The sequence below is a fragment of the Dipteris shenzhenensis genome, chromosome 4 (assembly GCF_047967505.1).
Source record: "Dipteris shenzhenensis isolate YYH24624 ecotype China chromosome 4, Dip_SZ_1.0, whole genome shotgun sequence".
NCBI lineage: Eukaryota > Viridiplantae > Streptophyta > Polypodiopsida > Gleicheniales > Dipteridaceae > Dipteris > Dipteris shenzhenensis.
In genome coordinates, this window is record NC_141599.1 from 12,602,311 (window position 1) to 12,626,548 (window position 24,238).

At 44.2% G+C, this 24,238-nt stretch overlaps 1 protein-coding gene across 1 annotated transcript in view; it reads left to right on the forward strand.

The window, feature by feature from the left end:
- The first annotated feature begins 2,314 nt into the window (after positions 1–2,314).
- LOC147902471 (Ankyrin repeat family protein) overlaps positions 2,315–24,238 on the forward strand; it is a 56,945-nt gene continuing 35,021 nt past the window's right edge. The window contains exon 1 of the mRNA XM_087373807.1: positions 2,315–2,682. Coding sequence (XP_087229933.1) covers positions 2,602–2,682 — 81 coding nt within the window. The 5' untranslated portion in view covers positions 2,315–2,601. The remainder of the gene's footprint in view (positions 2,683–24,238) is intronic.

The window sequence follows — 24,238 nt, forward strand, 5'->3', positions numbered from 1 at the left end:
TAGGGTGGCTACTTAATTCTTCCCTATACCATACCTTAGCCTTTAATCTATGTGCTCATGGCACCATATCTCAACACATGCTTCCATGCCCCAAGTGAAATCCCTTTGAATCCTCTACACCTCAGCCACAATCTAAAGAGATTTCAACCCAAATCCTTTATTTTCTAGGACAACTCCATAAGCAATTAGGGATTGACTTAAGAAACCCATGAGTATAGGGGTGACACTATCCATCCACATGCATTTGCTCCAGCCATGGCCTATGGAAAGACCCCCATGGGCAACCATCAATAAGAAATATGAGATCTTCTATGGCTGCCAACTAAACAATAACTACACCCATAATCTAGATCCGCCGACATCTTGGGGCACCTACTACTCAGCCCACTATGTCTCTCTTAAAGGGGTCAAATCCATTGCCTTCAATTGTGCAGAGGACATCCTATACATGTTGTGTAAGAGAAAAAGGCCACTGCTTCCGCATGCTCTAAGTGGCCTACTTTGGATGGTCCAAACCACTCTCCTAGATCCCACTAAACCTCATGAAGGCGATGGCCATCCCAAAGCCAAAGGCACCATTGATGTGCATCCTGATCTGAAATGCATAATGGGTTAATGGATCACTCCTTGCCCCATTGGCCCACTACTATGATAATCTACCATTGAAGTGTATCTAGCCTCCCATCCATCTTTGGGTCTCTCATGGTTGAAGAAGCCTTCCTAGCCCCACTCCAAAGAAACAAGCTCGGTCACTGTGCCTAAACATAATCCTCAAGGCTATCCCTATCTTGGAGAATTGACTCACCCAAAAATTGACTGCTAGCATATGGACTTTTTTCCACCATGACTTAGGAATGGCCTTGTTAATCTCCATCATCCGTAATTTTGCCCCTCGGAGATTAGAAATGGCATCGAGTCATGCCTCTACCTCTGTAAAGAGTCTACTCCAAATCCAAAAGAGCTTGTTGGGTCATTATCTCACTATGCCCATCCTATGTGAGTCTATTGTATGAGAATGAGCCCATCCTAATCTCTAATCTCTAGATGCCAAATAATAGGTTATCACTCAAAGTCCTCCCTACAATGTAGATGAGTCCAAAACTATGTTTGATGACTTTACATGAATCACATATTTGGTGCAATGATTGATTCATGAAAGATAATATGCACTGGTTTAATTTATGAATGATTTACTTATATATGCAAGTTTATATTTTTATACTTTAAAGTTCCACCTAAACCGTAAACCTTGAAACCTACATGACTCTTAGACTTCGGTGCAATGAATTATTCATGATATTACTACTCTAACCACTAGGATTTTGTGTACTTTTAGTTTGGGTGGACGAATTATCTCAAAATGCAAGATTCACCTATCAAAAAACATTCATGCATCCACCATCTTTCATGATTTACATGAAGCACATATTTAATGCAAGATTTGGCAAGGTGAGGCCTCAACTTCAAACTCAAGACCATGGCTAATATCTTGTATGCAGAGTCTAATAAGGTGATAGGTCTCTACTGGCAAATGTCTAACTTGTCCCCTCCTTTCAGATCAAACAAATCCATCCTTGAATCAAGGATTGAGGAAGAGAGTCTGAGTGAAAAAATCTCCTAAAAAGAAAGTCAAAGTGCAGTGAAGATATGCTCCCAAAAGCACCAAAAGGACATGTTTGATGAGGATATGCTCCTAGAAGCACCTGGTCCAAAAGAAGGATGTGATCAAGCCGTCCTTCCCATGGCACTTCTAAGGCAAGAGGGCCATGAGGGCCTCCCAAAGCTCCTCCATGCCTCTAACTTCCTACTAAATCTTAGAAGGACCACTCTAAGAATCTGCATCCACATTGCCTTTCGGGCTACTAAAATCATGGGGAATGACTCCTCAAATTGAAACAATTGCCAAAAGAAGTTTGTGGTCATCTCAAGTATCTCCTATAGATCTATATGCATCTATCCACTCACATCCCCCCCCCCCTACCCCCGCCAAATCATCTCATCAACATCTTACTCCGCTATCGATATACTCCAACGATCTATAAAAGCTAAAAACATTGAAATAATGAAGGCAGAGTTCTTGAGCACATCATGTGCTCTCTTGTTTTTGGCCTGCCCTTGGCTAGGTCTAAGTGAAGGCGCATGCATGTAAGAAGCGGAATTAGATTTTCATGAAATTTGATGTTGATTACGGCACTTGATTTTCACTTTCTATTTTCTTCCTTGGGATCTTTCTTACTCTCTCTCTCTCTCTAGCTTTCTGTCCTCATTTCCACGCTATCCATCCAATTCGTTGCCCTCTTTTCCATGCTGAGCATCCAATTCGTCTTCTTCTTCAATGTGGAGCAGGCCTTATGAATGATTTTGATAATTCATCTTGTTATAATTTTGTAAGTTTGGGAGTTTAGATGAAAGGATTAAATAAAATACTCTTTTAAATATCTAAGGAGTGGTAATGATCACTATTGGTATGACTGACACACCAAGATCATCAACACGCAGCTGAGCTAGATCATTGTTTTCGATCGGATCCCGATTCCCCTCATCTCGTAGTCGATTTGCAGCTGTCGCTGCTCAAATTACTGGTTTCTCGACATTGAAGCTATGGAAGACGCTCCCCCTGCATTTCAGGAAGCCAGCCGGTGTGCCATCTGTGCCTCAGGCTTCTCCACTTTCAGACGCCGGGTATGATGCTCCTTCTCGATCGCGAAATTTATCGATCATTGAGAAGAACTACCGTTTTTTATCACGGCGTTTAGGAAGCTCCGACTTGGTCCATGGTCCTGGACTTACGGTGAGTGGATTAATTGTGACGACACGACGAAGTACAACCTCGCATTAGGATGTATTTTCCCAAAGGACCTTTTTGTTGTAAAACTATTGACAGCGAAGCATAATTAGAGAATCTAATAAAAGAGCGTAATTGACTTCCATCCCTCGCTTGGCGATCTTCTGCTTCCGCTGTCTTCCGCTGCATTTGTGAATCTTGTCAATAATAGGTTCCGCTTGCTTCATCTGAAACTAGCATATCAACTATATGGGCACAAGCTCAATGGGATAGTGGATCGGCCTGATACAGCCTTACACGGCGAGCACTCTGAGTGAATACAACCACCATTGTAGAAGAGAAAGCTGAAAGATGTGTCTACCTGTAAACCGAAGTCATGGCCATTTAGAAGCGGCGGGACTGCTGGAAGAAGAAGGCGTACTCCAAGTACTTATGAAAGTAAAACTACTTTTTATTTTTGAACTTGAATTTGCATACCCCTCCAAGTAATCCTCTCTCATTTTAAGGTGGCCCCATTTAGACTGTCATACAATGATCCCTGCCCAAACGATTTGCTCTCAAATTGCAAAGAGATGGTTGCTGTCCCCATAGCCATCTGCTGCAAAATAGGATACCTTATCATGCATGCACCTGCGTCAAAGGAATTTTTTTGCTCTAGGTCGTGTGGGTCTTCCTTGGTCTTGTAAGTTTTCAATTGTCCTTGCAGGCTTCTCATCAGGAAGTTACAGTCATGCTGAACTTGGCTGTTCCATGCCTTTGAAGTTTGAGTTTGTCTCCTCAATGTAAGTCTTCAATTGTCCTGGCAGACTTGTCATCAGGAAGTTCTATAGTCATGCTGAACCTAGCTGTCCAATGCCTTTGAATTTGCACTCTTAATAATGTAAGTGTTCAAATGTCGTGGCAGACTTGAATTTAAGAAGGTCTACAGTTATGCTGAAATTGGTTGTTCCAGGCCTTCGAATTTGCACTCTCCTCAATGTCCTCGTTGTCACGATCTATGACGTATTCCTTTCTCTATATCTAGACTTATGGATGGTTTGATGAATGGACACTTGTGGAAGGGTATGCCCTTTCGACGGGACACTTCCTATGAGGCACAACCCTTCATAAGAGACATTCTGTGGAAGAGACATTCCTATCGTAATGTACCCTCTCATCAAGGGTCACACCTTTCACAAGGGGTACACACCTCGTCATGCACATACATTTTGGAGTACACACCTTTTCATGTGTGACTCTTCACTCTCTATATAAGAGAGGCCCAATTGTATGGATGACACACTACAGATACGCTACAGACACTCAAGCAATACAATTATTCCTTGTTCTCTGCTATTTCAGTCTCCTTTCTGTTCCTTAGCACATTTCTAAATATAGTAAATCTAGGATTTCTTACAGTGGTATCAGAGCAAATTTCGCTCTTGCCTGTAGGAAGTGCCCCCCACCTTCTAGCACCTATCTGATACATCTCTTTCCGCTAGAAGGATATCCGTGCACATTGTGCATGGAACGAGATGGAGAGAATGAGCGTAAAATTTTTTAGCGCCAACCCTGCCTAAAGTCATCAATGGCCTCTCCATCTCCCACACATCACGAGTTGATGTGAATGGACATGACAAAAATTGTGTCTTTTCATGTGCTTGGGCTGTCCCAAAACCCAGGGACGCACCTTTTCCACCATCGGACACACCTTTTGATGAAGAGTTTTGACTCCTCACCCAAGGGACACACCCCATCGTGGAAAAAAGGACACCCCTCTTCGTGTGGGGACACCCCTTTTGAAAACAGGGTCACACCCCTTCATGAAAAGGTACACCTATTCCAAGGGTCACACCCCTTAGAATAGGCACACCTTTTGGCACCAAGCACCTTATAAAAGGGTACTTAGAGGGGCTAAAAAGGAAAACCCAGCCCCATATCTTAGGTCTTACCCTAGACTACCCAAGGGTTAATTAAACCCACACTTTAATTTTTGGCAACCACCCAACCTAGGCAGCCACACACCAAATGATGATCCACGATTGACGCCCGTACGGAAATTCGTCATTTTGGCTCGCCTCCCTACGCAGCCCTCTTTCCACGCCATACGCAGTCCCCCTCCCCGCCGGTTTGCTGCCCTGGGTTCCTGCCAGTCCTGCAGCGCTAGATCATTGCCCTGGCTGCCGCAATTCAGCCTTGGAAGCCCGCAGCCTGTTTCGCCACAAGCAAGCAGCCTGCCCCCTTTTTCGCCACCATACCTGCCTTTTTGATCAGCAGCGGTTCAGCCCCTCTATTACAATGCAGACAGCCTGTGAAAAGCACCGTTTTGCTGCCTTCCAATCCTGACCAGCCAGGCCGAGATCTGCTCCTCGCACCCCACAGGCACTTTTTCTCTGAAATCAACGCAGGAAATCTGCCTTTTCTGCACCCAGCCTCTGCCGACGCCTCTGTCTGCCTCAAAAGTCTACCCGGCACCTATTTCTGGTTCACACATCCACGTGGATTTGCAAGGATAGCAACATGGACCTCCGGACAGAGATCTGCAGGCCTTTTCTACGCAACTAATTGGCGGATTAAATCTACGCCAGGTGGATTCTTTCCATTCTATTGCTAAGGATTCTCTTTCGTATTGTTATTTGACGCTCATTATCAAATTACAGCAAATGAAAGCCTTCTCCTTAAAGCATGGGAACCCCTGGTAATCCACCCGTCCCTTCAAGGACACCTCAGGCATCGTCTACCACACAATATCGTGTTCATATTGCACAACCAGCCCATTTCGGAGCTTTTGCATTGTGGGTCTTCTGTGTCACGTGCCCTTCTAGTGATTTGGACCTTAGGCTCACAAAATTGCGCATGTATTTTGATATTGTTGACCTCATGGAAGGCAAAAAGATTGCCTTGGCAGCCTCCCTCCTTAAGGATACAGCTTTCCTATGGTGGCAAAGACGCTTAAAGGACGGCAAAAGTGTGTTAACATGGGAACGTTTTGAACACGTGCTCCATAAGCAGTTCATACCTGCCGATGCGGACTTCCAAGCACCTTCAAAACTTCGACAGTTGGAGCAAACAGACTCCCTGTCTTCCTACATTTCTGAGTTCACCACATTGGTGTTGGAGATTGATGGCTTAACTGAGGATGATCGCCGTCATGCTTTCATCTCAGGCCTAAATCCCTCATTATGCATTGATGTCCTTAAAGCAAACATCACCACCACAGCTGGCGCTATTGCTTATGCAGAGCGCATAACAAATTTCCAAAACACAGGGAAGCAGAGTGCTAATCGAACACAGAACTCTACTATGGCCAAAGGTGCTCGCCCTCAAGATAACCCTAGGTTTAGAAAAACCTCGGGTAATCAAGGTCAGCGACAGTCTCAAGATCCCCACAAGTCTCAGAAATCATATGCTGGATTCCAACAGAAGCACTCCTCCAAGGATCGCGCCTCTTCTTCTTCATAAAGTCATTACCGTCATCCCCAACATAAAGGTGCGGCCACTGACAAGAAGAACAACTCCAGCACAAAAGGACTTTATACCATCTGTATAGGCGACCATAGATGGTTCGATTGTCCTAAGCGACCAAAGCAAAATTCCAATATGGAACCTTGCACTTCCCAAACAAAAGATGCTACCCTAGCACAAGACAAGAAAGGCAAAGCTGTTCGAATGGCAAATACCATCCACTTAAGCCTTGCCAGCAACCCTGAACCTTCCCTGGCCACTCTAGTACTTTGTGTTCAAGGATCAATTCGTGGAACAACGGTCACTATCCTCATCGACAGTGGCTGCTCTCATAACTTCCTAGCTAGTTCTATGGTCGACAAACTTCGGTTGACCACCAATCCTAGTCTCATGGACTATTAGATTGAACTCGCAAATGGAACTACCTTCTTGTGCAACACCAGGATCAAAAACTTGTCTTTTTGCATCCAACATTATACGGACAAGTTGAATTTCGACATCATGCCTCTTTCTCGGTACGATGTCATACTTGGACAATAGTGGCTCTACGACTATGATCCATCAATCAGTTTTCGCAGCCATACTATCCAGTTTGTCCACCAGGGAAAACTTCTTGAGCTAACTGGTTCTAGGGACTCTCCTTCAACCCCAGTTGCCTCTGCCCTACAAGTAAAGAAGTGGGTTCGTAAACGTCAAGTAAAGACTTCACTATTGTTGGTTACGGCAGTAGAGGAGACACCATCAAAGGATCCTCCTGAATATCTCAACCAACCTTTTTCCAGCTCTATCTGGATATTTTTCCACAGGAATTGCCAAAGCAGTTATCACCTCGACGACCAGTGGATCACCCAATCGAAATTATTCCTAGCAGTAATCCACCGTTGAAACCTCCTTATCGGGTTTCTTACACTTAAAATGAAGAAATCCAAAGACAGGTGACCGAACTACTCGACAAAGGTCACATTCGGCCCAGTCGCAGCACTTTCGGATCTCCTGTACTACTTGTGGAAAAAAAGAATAAGTCAATGCGCCTCTGCATCGACTACCAAGCCCTCAACAAGCTCACTACAAAAAACAAGTATCCATTGCCTCGCATCGATGACCTCTTCGATCAACTTCTACACGCAACACAATTCTTAAAGATTGATCTTCGTTCAGGTTATCATCAAATTCGCATACGAGAAGGCGATGAGTACAAGACAGCTTTTCGAACAAAGTATGGACACTATGAATGTTTGGTCATGCCTTTTGGGTTAAACAATGCCCCGGCCACATTCATGACACTAATGAACGACATCTTCAGGCCTTTCCTCAACAAGTTCGTCATCGTTTACCTCGATGACATCCTCGTTTTCAGCAAATCCCTACATGAGCACAAACAACATCTTCACCAAGTTTTTGAAGTTCTCCGTGCAAATTCTCTCTACATCAACATTGAGAAGAGTGAGTTCTTCAAGACTGAACTCGAATATTTGGGACATGTTATTTCAGCTCAAGGCATCTCAGTGGATTCCAAGAAGGTTGAGGCAATCCGAAACTGGCCTACTCCTAAGAATGTTCATGATGTCCGCTCTTTTCTCGGATTGGCAAACTTCTACCATACAAAGGTCTATCAGTTTTCTGAAATCGCAGCTCCTATGTCCGAATTATTGAAAAGCGCAACAATTTTTCAGTGGCTTCCCGAAACAGAGTATAGTTTCTAAGAACTCAAGCAAGCACTCACTACCACACCAGTTATGGCTATTGCTGACCCAAACCTTCCATTTGAGGTCATGACCGACGCTTTCGATATCGCTATAGGAGCATTCTTGATGCAAGAAGGCAGAGTTATTGCTTTTGACAGCCATAAACATTCCGATATCCAAACCCGATACCCGGTTTATGATAAGGAGTTTCTTGCCGTTGTATATGCTTATCGCTCTTGGAAATATTATCTCATGGGAGCCGACTCTGTGGTCAAGACAGACCATCACTCCCTAAAGTATATCTTTACTCAGCCAGTCATGAACGCTCGACAAGCACGCTGGATTGAGTTTCTGGCCAACTTTCACATGACCATTGAGTACATTCCAGGACTACGCAATGTAGTTGCAGATGCTCTCAGCATGTTAACTCTAGCATCAGCTATGGTAATCTCTACATTATCTGTGGATGATTCGAAGGGAAGTATTTCAATGATAAAGACTTTGGCACAGCAGTACAAGTTCTTTCAAAAGATCAACCTTCGACTTCCGAACAGAAGATTTTCTCATCCTATTCTTATACGGACGACCTTCTGTATTATCAAGATCGCGTCTGTGTACCACATGACAAGGATGTTCGATGTCTTTCGTTAAAAGAGCATCATGTAGTTCCTTATGCTGCCCATCCAGGCATCAACAACACTCATAGGTTACTCAGTGCAACATACTACTGGCCTCAGATGAAAAGCGACGTAATCAAAATGGTTACATCTTGCTTATCTTGTCAACAAATGAAAGCAAGCTGACGACTTTCAACAGGACTTCTTCAGCCTCTTTCAGTTCCAACTGAAAGGTGGGAAAGTATTTCCATGGATTTCATTACAACACTACCACGATCCTCTAGAGGTAACACTCAGATTATGGTAATTGTTGATCGATTGTCCAAAATGGCACACTTTGTCGCTTGCAAAAGCAGTGCACAGGCTCCGGACATAGCCAAACTCTTCATACAACACATCTTTTGACACCATGGATTGCCCAAGAATATTATATCCGACAGAGATCCTAAGTTTACCAATCACTTTTGGATTTCACTGTTCGAATCTTTGGGTACAACTCTACTGTTTAGTTCAGCCTACCACCCAAAATCAGATGGCCAGACTGAAAGAGTCAACCAAGTTCTGGAAGAAATGCTTCGACATTATATTCAGTCACGCCTAGCAGCTTGAGAAGAGTATCTACCACTCCTTGAGTTTGCTTATAATAACTCTTTCCATAGTGCCATCAGCATGACTCCATTTCAAGCAGCTTATGGACACACTCCGATTGTACCAACGAATTTTGTACTTCAACATCGAGTGGCCCTAGTTGATCAACTGGTTCAAGAAATGCAAGACATTCTACTACAAGTCAGGGATCATATGTGAAAAGCGCAAGAGCGGTATCAATGATCTACCAACAAACATAGACGTCACCTGGAATTTGACACTGGTGACATGATGCTATTATTTGTAGCCCCACATCGCTATAAGACGGTTAAGTCTGTGTTTCCTAAGTTGCGACCAAGATACTATGGACCTTTCCGGATCGTCAAGAAAAATTCACCTTTAAGTTACAAATTGGAATGACCACCATCATGGGGTAAAATCCATCCGACATTTCATATTCTTTAGCTAAAGACGTACATTCCAGGCGATGAAGCAGTTCCTCCTGGAGTTGATTATGTCCCAGAAATCGAAGACGATTATCCTTATTCCTGAGCGTATTCTGGACCATCGACAGCGAGAGACTCGACATCGACTTATCACAGAATTCCTTGTTCTTTGGCAAGATCTGGACAACTCTGACGCTACTTGGCAATCTGATGAAGACTTACAGCAGTACCCTGACATTTTACAGCAGTATTTTCAGAATTTACTGATTTTCTGCATCAGTTCATTATCTCCACCAGGGTCTTATTTTGAGTGGGAGGGGATGTCACGATCTGTGACGTATTCCTTTCTCTATATCTAGACTTATGGATGGTTTGATGAATGGACACTTGTGGAAGGGTATGCCCTTTCGACGGGACACTTCCTATGAGGCACAACCCTTCACAAGAGACATTTTGTGGAAGAGACATTCCTATTGTAATGTACCCTCTCATCAAGGGTCACACCCTTCACAAGGGGTACACACCTCTTCATGCACATACACTTTGGAGTACACACCTTTTCATGTGTGACTCTTCACTCTCTGTATAAGAGAGGCCCAATTGTATGGATGACACACAGATACACTACAGACACTCAAGCAATACAATTATTCCTTGTTCTCTGCTATTTCAGTCTCCTCTCTGTTCCTTAACACATTTCTAAATATAGTAAATCTAGGATTTCTTATACTCGTGCCCAATTCCCCCCCCCACTGGAGCAGTACTTGTTTTACATCCTTTTTATGGTAGCTTGAGTGAGCTATTTTGGCATTGTATATTTAGCTTTGCTGTCTTACCCATGGGATTTAAATGCATGGACTTTATTCTGACCTGAGCAAGAGCTTCTAACCAGCTAGGTCCCCTTAACTATTGCTCTATCATGCCCTTGCGATAACATGGTGCACCTGGTTATGGAAGCATTCTCCTTTTGCTATCCAGATGTAGAGCAATGGAACACTGCAGTAAAATTCTAGACATGGGCGACAGATTGGCCAAACACATACTAACAACTTCGGAATTTTTGGAAATTCTAGAAGATAGATGTAAAGAGCTATTATCGTTTTGATAGTGGTTTCTAGTCCCATAGATCCTGTAGATTTCCTTACAGGTGAATAGAGTTGTAAACCAAAGAGCCATGGACCTTTATGATATAAGTGCAAAAGACCTTATGACTTTGTCTCACGGTGTAGTCATTATATCTTTGGAATTTCGGCTTTGGGTATGTTTAGGATCCTTGAACATAGAATCAAAATCCAAAGTGCTCATTTTCTTTTTAGCTTTTAGGTTGGTTCTATTTTTGGAGGTCATCTTCTCTTAGGTACCTGCTTAGTTTTGGTTTTTCCCCACCACCCTATTTTTCCATTATTTGCTATTATTTTTAGATTAAAATAAATAACTAAATAATAAAGAATGATAATAATTGTTTCCTTGTGTCAACATTTGTTTTCTTATATATGTGTTGGTTTATCTTTGTTTCCTTGTGTTAGTGTTGACTTAATTTGATTCTCTCTCTCTCTCTCTCTCTCTCTCTCTCTCTCTCTCTCTCTCTCTCTCTCGTGTATATTTATCCCTTGCCGCATGACGGACACCATACACTAATCATGACATCCTCTCCGATCATAGCCTCTCCCATTGGTACTCCACACGACCCTCCACCTTACCACATATCTCGAGGACATCCCGCTCCTAGAAGATCGAGTTGCTATGATCACCCGATCCCTTCATGAGGTTGCCTGCCCACTTTCACACACGCCACCTGCTCCACTGGCCCACCGTCCCTTGGCTTAATTTCTTGCAATAGTTGGTACAATAACAAGTGAAAGGCTTTATGCCATCAACTCAAGTTCAAGACTATGCATCACCTTCTGAGTGAGACATAGACTATATGCAAGTATTGTTGGAACTTGGGGAGAGAGGAGAGCTTCATCATGGAGGTGAGTGAGAACACATGAGATATTCAAGTGGGTGTTCTATTCATTGTGAGAGGGAAGTCCCTCTTTTATAGAAATGGAGAGAGGGTGTCCTAAATCAATGGCACCTCTCCTATATCAATGGAGGTAGCTCCTAAATCATAGGAACTCCACAATCATGGGCACCACTGCATGTGGGGGCCTTTGCATTACATCATCACCTGTGTCATGGTCTATGGCACTAAGTGTACCTCCCCTTGATCACATATATCCCAACATACCCACCCTCAAGGGTTTGCCTCTTGCTACGCAAGGATTCATCTAGTCATATAGTTTCTCATGCCATCTCATGGTGGTCTAGGATAAATCTATGGCTAGCATCTCATGCTAGCAAAGGTGCGCAAGGGTCAAGGTTTACAAAAATGGGATAGACCCCCTCAAATGGTTCTCTCTCTTGCATGTATAAGGATTAATCATAGGCCTTCGTGTGGGCCTAGTTTCTCATGTCTGCAAGAAGTACCATGGGAGCAAACATACATCATATGGCCTACATCGTATGGTGATCAGAGGTGATTTACAAAAGACAAAACACATAACATTCTTTTTGGAGTACTACTCCAAACAAAGAACCTCAAAAATTGACCAAGTGATGATAAATTTCAAAAGACAAAGCTTTATCTTCTACCACAAAGTTTGATTCTTCATTTGTTGATGGAGTCTTTCCTTCAGCAAGATTTTCTTTATTGTTGATGCACCTCTTCTTCACATGAAATGCTTCATTCTCTTGGGTGTCATTCCTCTCCTCTTCTTGGGCTTGTCTCTTGGAGAGCAGCTGTAGAGAAAACCTTTTTAGGTGGCAATACTCCATAGTATGATTGGGTACTCCACAGAAGATACATATCTTTTTCTTGGTGTTCACCTTGATGAAATATTCACCATTATAGGGCTTTACTCTCATTCTAGGCTTCTTTTGGAATGCTTTCCTCTGAGATACATAATCAATGTTAGAGGAACAATATAGCATATTGGGAAGGTCTTACCACTAATGTGGCAGTGTCTAGTCCCTTACAAAGAAGTCTCCTTCTCCATAAGTATAATTGGTTAGAGAGATAGTTAGATACCCCAAACTCTTAGCATAAAGTAAATACAGTGTCTATTGCTTCAAAAAATAGAATTCAAGCATATTCAAATCATAAATGCATTATGAGCATTTACCAAAACTGTCAATGATACGTACACTTTCTTGACTCTCTGGTTTTCGTTGATTCACTGGCTAACAATCACAAGCGCTGGCATCATATTTTTCCTCCCAGCCTCCTTGTGGATTGCATCCTATAAAGATACTTAATTTTTCATTCCTTATGCATATCCACAAGCCCACATCTCCCTAGATGGTTCCTTCTGCCACATGTCATCATTCTAGACCTTTAACTTGGTACACCATTTACCCCTCTCTTGGGGCACAATTAAAACATTTGCCCCTTGGCATTATTATACATTTAGGTGCACCTAGGCGTGAGCACTCAGAACCACCTAGTCGATGCCAATACACCCTCACCTAGGACCTTGGCAGTTACTTCTCTTGACCATTTAATTTACGCACACAAAATATTACAAAAGTCGGTCATCTAAGAGAAATGCCCACCGATCTTTCCGAGGTCATGCTATCTTGGCTAGAGCATAACATTCCTTCCCTCTTCAAGCATCAACGTTCTCGATGATGAAATATGGGAACACTCTTTGTAACTGGCATACGGATTTCCAGGTAGCTTCCGATAGAGATAGACCATGCCGTGCAACCAACACCGTGGGTATCTTCTGATTGCTTACTTGCATTGTTCCTCGGTCCAGTATTCTTGCTGGTTTGCGTCTTTCATTATCCTCTATCTCCTGAAACAAAACAACACCTTCGATTAGTGAGTCACCAGTATGTAAAAATTTCTTTAAACAAGAAACATGAAACACTGGGTGCACCTTACACCCCGGTAGTAATTCTAATTTATAGGCTACATTGCCTATTCTTTTTAGAATTAACCATGGTTCACAATATCGAGGTGATAACTTAGCACACTCTCCTGCAGTCAAAGACTTAGAGTGCGAAGGAACTCTGAGAAAAACTTTTTCTCCTTCCTTAAATTCTCTAGTGGATCGGTTTTCATCCGCATACACCTTAGCTCTATCCATAGCTTGGTGGATGTTAGCTCTCGCAAGTGCTAGCACCTCCCGCATCTTAACCACAAAGTTCGCGGCACTAGGCACTTTCTGAGGTATTCCAACTATAGTTGGATTCATTGGTCTATAACCATAGTTCAGTTCAAACGGACTGAACCCTGTAGAGGAATGTTTTCTATCATTGTAGGCAAACTCCAACAATGGCAACCACTTGTCCCATGTATGTTGCCTCAATGACACATATGCTGTCAGCATATTCTCTAAAATTTGGTTGATTCTTTCCGTCTGACCATCCGTTTCTGGATGATCCCCACTAATATATGTCTAATAAATAAATCCGCCACTTGCGGGGCACTAACAGACTCCCTAGTTGGAATGAAGTGAGCCATCTTGGTAAGACGATCAACCACCACAAGGATAGAATCATATCCACCTTGTGTCATAGGCAGCCCTACAATAGAGTCCATGGAAATGCTCTCCCACTTACTTAGTGGTATCTCCAAGGGCTGTAAAAGTCCGAGTGGCTTCACCCGCTCGGCCTTACTTACCTGACACGAAAAACACCGTGTCACATATTCATGAATATGCTTTTTCATCTTTGGCCAAAAGAAATCTCGTTTCACGAGATCATAAGTCTTCTCGACTCCTAGATGTCCCGCACATGGGCTATCATGGCACTGTCGAATGACTCTCTGCCTGAGATCATTCTGATTAGGTACTACTACCTTGCCTTTTCTTTTTAGCATACCATCCCTTATGGTATATCTTGCATAAGTTTGGCCTTTCCTGGATGCCAGGTCATCCTCTTCCCTGGGTTTCAATACATGAGCCTTAGGCCAAAGGCTCTGGACAAACTCGTCCACCTTTTGAGTTTCTCTAATCTCGGCCATTAGAGCACTCTCTAACACCGTGAAACTCATGTTATGCATAATGTGTGACAACGCATGAGCAACTTTATTATCTTTTCCTCTTCGGTACCGAATCGTTTAATTAAACTCCTGCATGAGTTCTGCCCACCTAGCTTGACGGCCTCTCAAGTCAGGTTATTTACAAAAATGTTTCAGAGTATCATGATCAACGTCCACATAAAACTCTGATCCATACAAATAATGTCGCCATGTTTTCAAAGCATGGACAACAGCATACAACTCCAATTCATGAGTTAGCCAATTCCTTTGAAGAGGGAGTAATCAACTCGAAGCTTATTAAGAGGCTCAAGTTGAAAACTAGTCCGTCTGACTATGCTTATACGGTCAAGATGGCAGACGGAAGTTCAACTGAAGTATGGGACTCAAGGGTTACCGAGTTGGAACTTCGAATTCAGGACTATGTTGAGAAGCTGGACTTTGAGTTGACCAGGCTTGCTCACGCAGATATAGCCCTAGGAATGGCTTGGCATTTTTGGAAAAATCCAGCCATTGATTGGAAAAAGCATATTTATCAATTCAAGATGAACGGGATAGAATATGTTTTACGAGGTGAGAAGGATTTACCTCGAGGACCATTGATTTCAGCCATGGAAATTCGGAAGACTCCGAAAGAGTTTTTGTGTCTGTGTATAGCATCGGTAGAGTCGATTGATGATGCGTCGACTAGCACTGAGGCTACCCAAGATGGGGAAATGGCCGAGTTGGCTAAAGAGATATCGGAGAAGTTCTCTGATTGTTTCAAGGATGAGTTACCTTATGGGTTACCTCCAAGGCGGAATGTTCAACATAAAATTGAGCTTATCCCGGGGGCAGAACCTGTAAATAGACCTCCCTATAGATTAAGCTTTACAGAAGAAGCTGAGGTGCGAAGACAACTGGAAGAATACCTCAAGCTGGGATAGATTCAATCAAGTTTTTCACCTTTTGCTTCCCCAGTGATATTAAGAGGAAGAAAGATGATACTTTTCGTCTCTGTATAGATTACAGAGCATTGAATAATATCACTGTTAAGCACAGGTATCCGATGGCTCGGATCGATGATTTGCTAGATGCATTACATGGGGCCGTAATTTTTAGTAAGATAGATCTTAAGTGTGGCTACCATCAGATCCGTATTAGAGCCGAGGATGTGCATAAAACCGCTTTTAGAAGCATGTTTGGACATTATGAGTTTTTGGTAATGCCCTTTGGACTTACCAATGCTCCAGCTACATTCGTCATGCTTATGAGCGATTTACTACGTCCGTATATCGGAAAGTTTGTAGTACACTTTATTGACGATATTCTAGTATTCAGTAAAAGTATTATTGAGCATCGTGAACACTTAAGAATAGTGTTCAGTACTTTGAGGAAAGCCAGTCTTTATGTAAATAAGAAGAAAACTATACTGTGTATGGTTAGACTTGAATATTTAGGATTCATGATTACTCGAGAGGGGGTAGAAATGGATCCAAAGAAAGTGGCTGCGATACTGACTTGGCCAATCCCTCAGAGTTTGACCGCTCTGCGATCATTCTTGGGATTTTTCCAATTTTATCGAAGGCATATCAAAGGATATTCCGAAATAGTATCGCCATTGACTAATCTGACCTCATATAAAGTACCTTTTATATGGGGATAGAATCAACAGGAAAGTTTTAACACCATAAAACAAGCTGTGGTCAGAGGACTGGTGTTAAAAATAGTTGATCCCCAGAAACCGATGTTCCTGGAAACCGAAGCAAGTGGCATTGCGGTAGGAGCAGCTCTCCTCCAAGAGGGAAGGCCAGTAGCCTTATGAAATGATACGTACACTTTCTTGACTCTCTAGTTTTCGTTGATTCACTGGCTAACTCACAATCATAGGTGTTGGCATCATATTTTTCCTCCCAGCCTCATTGTGGATTGCATGCTATAAAGATACGTAATTTTTCATTCCTTATGCATATCCACAAGCCCACATCTCCCTAGATGGTTCCTTCTGCCACATGTCATCATTCTAGACCTTTAACTTGGTACACCATTTACCCCTCTCTTGGGGCACAATTAAAACATTTGCCCCTTGGCATTATTACACATTTAGTTGCACCTAGGCCTGAGCACTCAGAACCACCTAGTCGATGCTAGTACACCCTCACCTAGGACCTTGGCAGTTACTTCTCTTGACCATTTAATTTACGCACATAAAATATTACAAAAGTCGGTCATCTAAGAGAAAATGCCCACCGATCTTTCCGAGGTTATGCTATCTCGGCTAGAGCATAACAGTCAAACTGCAGGACAGTGCTCCAAAGATAAGACTAAAAAATGCCTTAGATCACTTCCAATGGTCAAACATCCAAAAGACCAAAGATAACTGAGATAATAATGAAACTTTCTAGCACTTAACCATATTCAATGGTTCATCTTAGAAGCAGATATCACTGTTACCCCCAAATTGAGCAGTCTGAAATTGGAGAGTGCAATTGAAGCTGAAGAGAAAAGCTTTGAGAGGGCTTTCAAAGGCAAATGGAAGCTCTTACTGAGGACTACTTCCAGCAGAGAGGATTGCCAAAAAATGCGCAGCATTGCTCATGACAGTAGCGCCTTCTGCGACTGGTCTTTTGCTTGTTTCTCCTTATTCCAGCAAGCATTTGAGCTCAAATTTCATGAGCAGCAAGCTCATAGTGTCGTCCACCCGTGGCTAAGAGGAATTGGCGAAATATCGTGTTAGTAGGCAGAATTGCTTGAAAGTTTGGTGAGCAGAGATCGTGTTGGCACAGACTGTAGAGGGCATCTCTCTCTAATTGCTTGGTGTCAAAGGTGCGCCCCAAGTAGAGGAAACTTCAACTCAGAGGGCTCTGGGAATGGTCACTTAATGGAGGAGAACGGAGGTAAACAAAATCTGGAGAGAGAGAGGGCAGAAATGAAGAAGAAGATGGAGGGTGGAGAAGAAGATGATGAGGTGGCATATTGAAGCTACAATGGGCTAGAGACTCAAGGAGGCTCTGATACCAAATGTCGGAACTTGGGGAGAAAGAAAGAAAGAAAGAAAGTTTATTAAAGTCTTCGGGAGACCGTGAAGGTCTATGAAACTAAAGGTAACTGATACAATGAGCATAACGGTGGCGGTCTCAAAACGGGCCAGCCAACCGTTCTACAAAAAAGAGGTTATGAAGGACGGTGTGTCTAGTCCTGATACAAAAAATATGTGTCAACCTCCAGATGATACAAAAAAGAAGGGGGGGGCACCAAAAATGGGGCAGGGGGGGGAGATACAAAATATATGTGCAGGTGGTGATCATCAGAGACCAATCATAGAGGGGCCATCAAATGGGAGGCCGGAAAAAACCCTGCGATAGATGATTGGCCTCTGACGTCACGCGGCCTAATCGAGCTCGGTCGTCGGGGGGGAGGGTGGCCCTGTGGATGAGGGCAACGGTAACCCCGGTGGGGCGAGCATAGAGCAGAGACGAGATGTCATGGACCCGGATGTGTGAGTCTGTCCGCTGGCGCAGTTGTCGTGGCTCTGGCTCTGGCTCTCGCTCACGTCCGCGTCGTCGGCTAGACTGAGGAGAGGTATCCTGTGACTGGAAGAAATCAGTGATGGGCCGCTGGGTGTCCTCACGTTGTGTGTGTGTCGCCGTGCTCGGAGAGAGGTATCTCGGTGGCGAGTCATCTCATGTAAGAAAGCGGCTAGGCATCGCTGATTCGGGAATTGCAGCATGTGTGGGAGGGGGCTGAATCCATCGCGGAAGAGGCAGTGGTACCGGCCTCGGATGGCATAATAGATTGGACATCTGAAAGCAAAGTGCTCCTCCGACTCGATCTCCTGCAAGTCGCAAAGTGGGCAAAGGCGGCCCTCTCGTGGGATACCCTCTGTGCGTCCGCTCTCGATCCGTAATCGGTGTGACGAAACCCTAAACTGACCGAGGGAGATCCAGAGCGCATGTGGTAGATGAAGTTGTGTGTAACTCGGAGGTGTGATGAAGCCCTCCTGTGAGATTTGGAGGCAGTGTCGGCAGTAGAAGTCGAGCTTCACAGGAAGCTCGGAGTGAAGAAACCATGTCTGCTAGGTGTGGAGCTGGAGCAGATCCGCTCGAATGAGCCGGTTGACCTCTTGGTCAGTGGGGGAGAGGGGAGATGGTGGAGCGTCGAGGCTGTACTGAAAAGGAGGCAACCGGTCTAAGTCGAGGCCCAGTCGGGTGAACCAACTGGAAAGACGACTATACTAGCATCGCTGGTCCCCATCAATGGATAAGGCCATAGAGGAGGATAGGGCTAGCCAAGGTATTACTGCCCAGATAACCTCCAAGTCGTAGTCTAACTCCTGCAGGCATTTGACGAGTCGGGCGCGGGGAACGGTGTCGAATGCTTTGTGAAAATCCACAAAGCAACAATATACTCTCCGTCTCCTGTGTCTGGCCTCCTCAATGATCCCTCTAAGTGTAAAAATGTGATCGTAAGTCGAGTGATCCGCCCTGAAGCTGACCTGTCCGGATGCTCTGATCCCCTGTACCTCTGCGCGAGCACTGACCTCGCCGTCTAACACTGATGCATAGATCTTGGAGATAACATGTCCAATCATGATGGTCCTGTAATTCCCTGGATCCATGGGATCTCCTGCTTTGTGGATGGGTGTGATAGTGTTCAGGGTCCAGGCTATGGGGAACCTGTGGCAGACAGCTTCATTGAACATCGTTGCCAGGATGGGGGCTAGAGTTTTGATGCCATAGGCAACAAACTCTGTGCATAGGCCCTCATGATCCTTAGCTCGGCCGTTGTGAAGCTTAAGCGCTGCGTGGGTGACTCCCTAGGTTGTGAAGAGGGTGAGAGAGGAGAGCTTCATCATGGAGGTGAGTGAGAACACATGAGATATTCAAATGGGTGTTCTATTCATTATGAGGGGGAAGTCTCTCTTTTATGGAAATGGAGAGAGGGTGTCCTAAATCAATAGCACCTCTCCTACATGAATGGAGGTAGCTCCTAAATCATAGGAACTCCACAATCATAGGCAGCACCCCATGTGGGGGCCTTTGCATTACATCATCACACCTGTCATGATCTATGGCACTAAGTGTACCTCTTCTACACACACACACACACACACACACACACACACAACCATATGACTGCTAGTGGATGCACACATGCACTTAGTAAGCCCTTGATCACATATATCCCAACAAGTATTGCAGCCTAGTCCATTGGAAGAAGCAGGCTCTCGTTCGTCAGCAGAATGACTAGTTAAATAAATATTATGTTTAACAACTCCAAGGATTTCTAGCATAAGTTTCTCGAGCGACAGGTTCCCTCTCCTATCACAGATACTACACTTTGGCACTCTTATGCGCACACATTGTACAACATTTTGCACTAGCCATCATCTGACCTCTTACTGCTATCCGGCCCCACTGCCTGCACACTAGTCACCACCAGTGGCGTCAAACACTCAGCTTTCAAGCTCCATAACAGTTGGGTGAAGAATCATGAGGGACGCCATATTGAATAGATGGACTAAGTTACTATGGCCCTGACCTTTTCAATGAAGCGGTGTGCACCGGTTTCCATGCATTCGAAACCTTAACACCATCACTCCCATTCATAAGGTAGGGGATCTCGTGAGCCCATAAAACTATAGGGCCAGTATTATTGGGCATATCATGTCCAAGATCTATGCATCAGTACTCAATACACAAGTTAGCAAGTTTACAGAGCTGCACGGACTTAGAGAAGATGGACAGGTAGGCTTTTGGGATTATCATGTAGCTTTAAATCACATCCTCACACTTACGAGGTATCATTGAGGAGGCCAGAGGGTTTATTGCTGCTTTGCGGATTTTTGCAAGGCTTTTGACACAATGGTGAGAGCTTGTCTTGTTCAACGCTTGTAGGATCTAGGGTACGGTCAAGAGACCATTTGGGCAGCCATGGCCCTCTACGAGGAAGTCCTAGGCAAGGTTCGATTGGCCAGAGGGTAACAGAGGAGATCAAGAGCATTATCGAGGTCTAGGGTTATCTGCTATCACGAACCCTATTTGGTTTATACATTGACAAGCTTGTGACCTTCCTCAGGACATTGCACAAATAGAAGTTCACGTCGGAAAGATTATTAGTGGAGGTCGTCGCATCCTACACGTATTTAGGGGTCCTTTTCTTTGGCACGATTTTCACGATGTGCCCAGCAATGCAGACCCAATTGAACAGGGATACACGCACTAGCTAGACTTGAGTAACAGTGTTTTCACTCTCATTTCTATGATTCATGGACCAAGTCTCTATGGCAGCCCTTGCTGGGGTACTGATCCATCAAAGGTAGACTTGGCTGAGTGGAGAGGTTCCAGGTTCTCTTATTGTCATGGATGATCCGTAGTAAGCTGTTAGTCTCATATTAGATCATTTTGGCTGAGCTCCACAATAGCTTGATGCAACATTTCAATTGAATGCATACCTCTACCAAGTTGAGGATTATTGTCACATGCACCTGACAACTGGCTTCATCGACAAAGTGCAGATAGTTCCTATGATAGGATATTTTGTCGTATGCCATGACCCCATTGTGAGCCCTTGTCCAAGGACAGTCAGGGACGAGCTACGTAGGTTAGTCTCTCAGCCTTAGGTCAAGTCAGAAATCAAGTCCTTGTTCACTAGTACCCACTTGAGAACAATAGGTTGTTATTGTTTCCATCTTAGGTTAGGTTAGGTCTAGGTCTTAGCCTAGGATAGGAGCCCTAGAGGGCCCCCCAAAGGTTGACCATGGACCAGAGGCAAGCATCAGAGAATATTCACCTTTGCCCGATTGACGGCAAGACTCCTTCACCATTCTCGACGCACTGTCTGAGCTAGCCATCATCCACGAGGAGAGAAGCATTCCTAGTATCCCTTTGATCTCCCACATGCACGTAGCTCGTTCTATTCGTAAAGGCGCCATATGCACATTGGTGTATGTCCATTGTCAGCTAAATTCAGTGCAGGCAGCTCCTCCTTTGTGGCACGCAATGGCCGATCTCATCCAGGAGTTCCATGATATTATGCTCCGGCACAATCTACCACCACAGCTTCCGCCTCACAGACCTGAGGACCATAGGATTGAATTAGTTTCGGAATCAATGCCTCCCATTAAAATTCCTTATTAATTTTCTAAGACTATGGAGGCAGAGTTAGAGCAAGAGCACATGCAGCTATTATGCGTTGGGTTTATCCGGCCATCCTCATCACCTTTTGCGGCTCCAATTCTATTTGTTCAGAAAAAGGATAAGACGGCACAACTATGTGTCAACTACAGGGCACTCAACAAAATCACCATCAGCATAAATTTCCCATTCCCCTCATTGAGTATATTTTAGAACGCTTGAATGGTGCTAGGTATATTTTCAAGATAGAGTCGAGCGGTTATCACCAGGTCCGAATATTCGATGCTGACATCCTAAAGACAACATTTAGGACATCGTAGTCATGCTGTTCGGTCTCAAAAATGCACCACCAACATTCAACCAAGATGATGTCGTGGGTGTTCGTCGCTGAACCTGTTTATCTTTCTAGATGATATCTTAATCTTCTTTGCCACAACGGAGCAGCATATACGGGATGTGCAGAAAGCTCAAGTATGTGTGGGTGTGTGGATTTGTATGTGTGAGAGCATACTTTCATACTATGGTCTACACCCACTGTTGGGCGCTGATGACGTCAGTGGGGATGTCATAGTAGCTAGTCCTTGCTATGCGTGATGGAGTTTATGGTTTTCAATCTTATGAGTGACTATCGTGAGATTGAAACTGCACTATGTTGTGTTTTTAGAGGATGAGTTTGGGAATGTTCCTGGATTCATCTAGGTATGTGCAGAAAGCTCTTCACCTTTTGCGCGATAATCAATTATATCTCAATGCCAAGAAAAGTGAGTTCGGCTTGATGGAAATCCAATATTAGGGTAACATCATCAGCGCCATTGGCATTCGCTTGGATCTTGAAAAAATTCAAGCTATCACTAATCGGGCAGTCCCCATGAAGGCCCTGGAGATCCCATCTTTAGTAGGGGTTTGCCAGGCTTACAGTTCACATATGCCTGGATTCTCCACCACCTCATCCCCCTTAACCGACTTATTAAAAGGGGTGACGACTCGCCGACAAAAATATCCGTAACTGGTGCAGCTTTGTAGGCCTGATTCCCTTTCGATGCGCGGCGCGCAGTGCGCCCTTGACACAGGACTGCCCCATCTCCTTCCCAATGATAGGGGTGATTGGTGTACTAAACCCTGGACAAGCCAAGCCTGCCTCACTCATACATAGGCCCCATCTCCTTTGCACGGATTCCAAGTTTGCCTGCCAACTCAAGGGGGAAAAAAATTGCACGAGCCCCTAGATCAAAGAAGATCAATGCCATTTGATCTCTCACTTTGCCCCGTGCCACGCTTAACTCTAAGGCATCCCTACTTGGCTGCTCGCCAATCACATCAGGCATTAATCCTGCAGTGGGCTAAGGCTTCTTGCCTTTCTGATCATCCCTATCATCAGCCTTGCATTTCAGTTTGCGTTTTGGGCATTCTCGTGCCATATGTCCCTCTTCTTTGCAGTGAAAGCACTTATTGGCGTCCATTAAAGCTTTCCTCTCCTCACGTGACAACCAATTAGAGCCTGGCCTATCATGCTTTCCCCCTTGTTAAATGGAGCCTTTGCAACATTCCCTGGCTTTCCTACTCTTTTGAAGGTGTCAGATTTGCTGCTCTTGTAACCGCTTGTTTTCCCAAGCAACTACGCATCAGCAGTAGCTGGATTTTCAATCAATTGGGACATAGTGGTTACCCTTGTCTTCGAGTCTTAGTCTCTGATCTCTTTGTGCAAGCCGCATGAGTTTTTCTCAATCTGCTCTGACAATGGCACATGCCTATAAGAGCTAACCAATAAAGCTTCCCAAAACTTTTTATTGTATTCCCATAACATCCACCTCAAATATGGTGGTCAGCCACGTAGCTGCGAATGACTGTTTAAACTGAACCCAGCTGGTCGGTGCTCTATTCTGGAGTAGCAAATTTGTCCACCACTATAGGGCATTCCCTTTCAGAAAGGTGGCTGTCTTACACATCTTTGAAGATTCAGTGAAGTTTCCTTCTGAGAAGGCTGCATCAAACTGTTGAACGAAAGTTAAAGATTTCAGCCTATCCTGAGCCCCATTGAAGGTCTCAAACTTCACTGTGCCCCACCTTCCTTGAAGTCTTTTGCATCCCCTTTAGGTGTGAAATTGTCATACACAAATAGCTGTAAAAATTGAGGATACATAGCATTACCTCCATCCTGTCCACCACTCTGACCAGCATCACCACCACCCTATCCAGCATCACCACCACTCATAGGTGGGTTTGCCATACCATCCCCAGTCCCTTGCACCCCAAACATACCTGCAGGAGCTCCCAAATTACCATGCATTCCTCCTTGCAACCCTGGTTGCATTCCAATATTCCCATACATTATGCTGTGCATTGTGGGCTGCACACCAGGCTGAAAATCCACTGGATAGTTTCCAGACATTCTAGGATAATGCACAGCTTGCCAACCATTGGCTTGAACACTGAACCACCACCAAAATATCGTGGATGCATTAAGGGTTGGGAGAAGGCTTGCTGTCTCTGATTTGCATTCTGAAGATTATTCCCTTGAGCATGCAGATCAAC